This window comes from Grammomys surdaster, unplaced genomic scaffold (genome assembly GCF_004785775.1).
Source record: "Grammomys surdaster isolate TR1022 unplaced genomic scaffold, NIH_TR_1.0 1030, whole genome shotgun sequence".
Taxonomy (NCBI): domain Eukaryota; kingdom Metazoa; phylum Chordata; class Mammalia; order Rodentia; family Muridae; genus Grammomys; species Grammomys surdaster.
In genome coordinates this window covers 125,111-126,758 of record NW_021605449.1, presented here as the reverse complement: position 1 = coordinate 126,758, position 1,648 = coordinate 125,111, and the positions used below count along the sequence as shown (strand labels likewise).

General features: G+C 37.3%; 1 protein-coding gene across 1 annotated transcript in view; it reads right to left on the bottom strand.

The window, feature by feature from the left end:
- Window positions 1–1,648, bottom strand: part of Birc6 (baculoviral IAP repeat containing 6) — a gene marked incomplete at its 5' end in the record, with an annotated part of 151,414 nt that overhangs the window by 34,044 nt on the left and 115,722 nt on the right. The window contains 1 exon segment of the mRNA XM_028783179.1: window positions 1,311–1,611. Within this exon segment, the coding sequence (XP_028639012.1) occupies window positions 1,311–1,611 (301 nt within the window).

The window sequence follows — 1,648 nt, the reverse complement described above, 5'->3', positions numbered from 1 at the left end:
CAATATGCTTTAATCAGAAAGAATAAACACAAGCAGTAGAGCAATGTATGAGCAGAATGAGTTTGCAGAAATGAAGTTATGCATTACAGCAGCCGTTCCTTGCACTTACTGTGCAATCTAAGGTAGCATAAAGTCCACTCTTTCCCCTTTGCTGCTTATGATCAGCAATAAAATGGCTATTGAGTGAACAATTAAGAGGAATCCAAATGAAAGCCAACTTTCCTATGCTACTTCAACCGTGTAGCATCTTTTATTACATTGAATAACAGTATCAAATAAGAACAATCTTTATAGCTTTGTGTTTATTATATAGCTTTATAATATAACATAATATAATAATAATCTTAGCTCTCCTCTTTGTTTAAATACTGCCACAGATTTATGCCTTTTGTTTTTCTGTATTTCCTTGTTTTGTTTCTAAAGTGCAGGAGATTGGTCTTTGGCCTTGATGCAAACACTAATCAAATATTAGTGTTTCAAACAATTCACCAGATTAATTTTCTTTAAGAAGGGAATGTGCTTTTTATGGTGCCATTGCTCATAATAAAGTTTAATCAATAAATCAACACTTACTATTCAAAATAAAGTCTATACTTTTCCATAGCCTGTTTCCTATAACAACTTTTCTTAAAGGAAGCACTTTCATTGCTTCTGCATACAGACTCTGATGTAGTCCAAGCTGTTACTGAACTCAGTGCATAGCCAAGGGCAATTTTGAAATCCTGATCCTTCTGCTACTGAACTCTTGAGCTCTGGGATTACAAACGTGTGCTACCATCACAACTTTGGAGAAGTGCCTTTCATACAGAGTTTAATGAGGTAGCACCTCCCTTCCCATACACTCAACTTCCAAACAACGCTTGCAATTCTGTTCTGAAATACTCTCCCCAAGTTAAATTTTGCCTATCTTTCAGCGCACCACCCAAAACTGCTATACAGCTTCACACTTACACATCTGTAAAGAAATAGCCTCACACCTCTGACGCTCCAATCCTCCTCTAAGCTGTCAGAGTCAGTATGTTCTCACATTTCCTACTTCAGCGACTAGAAGACAGACAGTCCTACTTCCTCATCACTTTATTCCAATGTCACTTAGTATAAACTGAATACTCAGAATGCGATTGAAAAACTGAATATGACATTTCTTAGGATTATTATATTTAACACTGAAAAACTCAATAATAACGACAAACCATGTAAATAGTTTTACTATAAAACAAATAGGTAAGAAGAGAAAATAATCTAGACAAATGTATCCAACCTATTTGTGTATGTGTTGATAAACTGAAGTAGTAACTGTAAAAACTTACTGCCTTCTCCATCATCTGTAACTCCCAATACCAATCGGAGGAGACACTGGGCATGTTTTCTCTCTTTCAGGAGCACTTCAGCATAGCCCGGAAGACGAAGAAATAATCCAAAAGCAGCCAAAGAATGGGCAGGTATGGGAGAAGTGGCTTGGACCGCTGACTTAACAGGTGGAGGCTCAGCTGCAATAGTTTCTGGAGCTTCATAAACCAGTTCCCCTGATTGTTCTATGGTCACCCATTCAAACTGATCACTGTCCTTTGGCTTTTCCTGAGTGGTGGAAGCTACCACTGGAGCACTCACCTAAAGAAAAAGAAAAGTGTTTACCTATTTTCAAGGT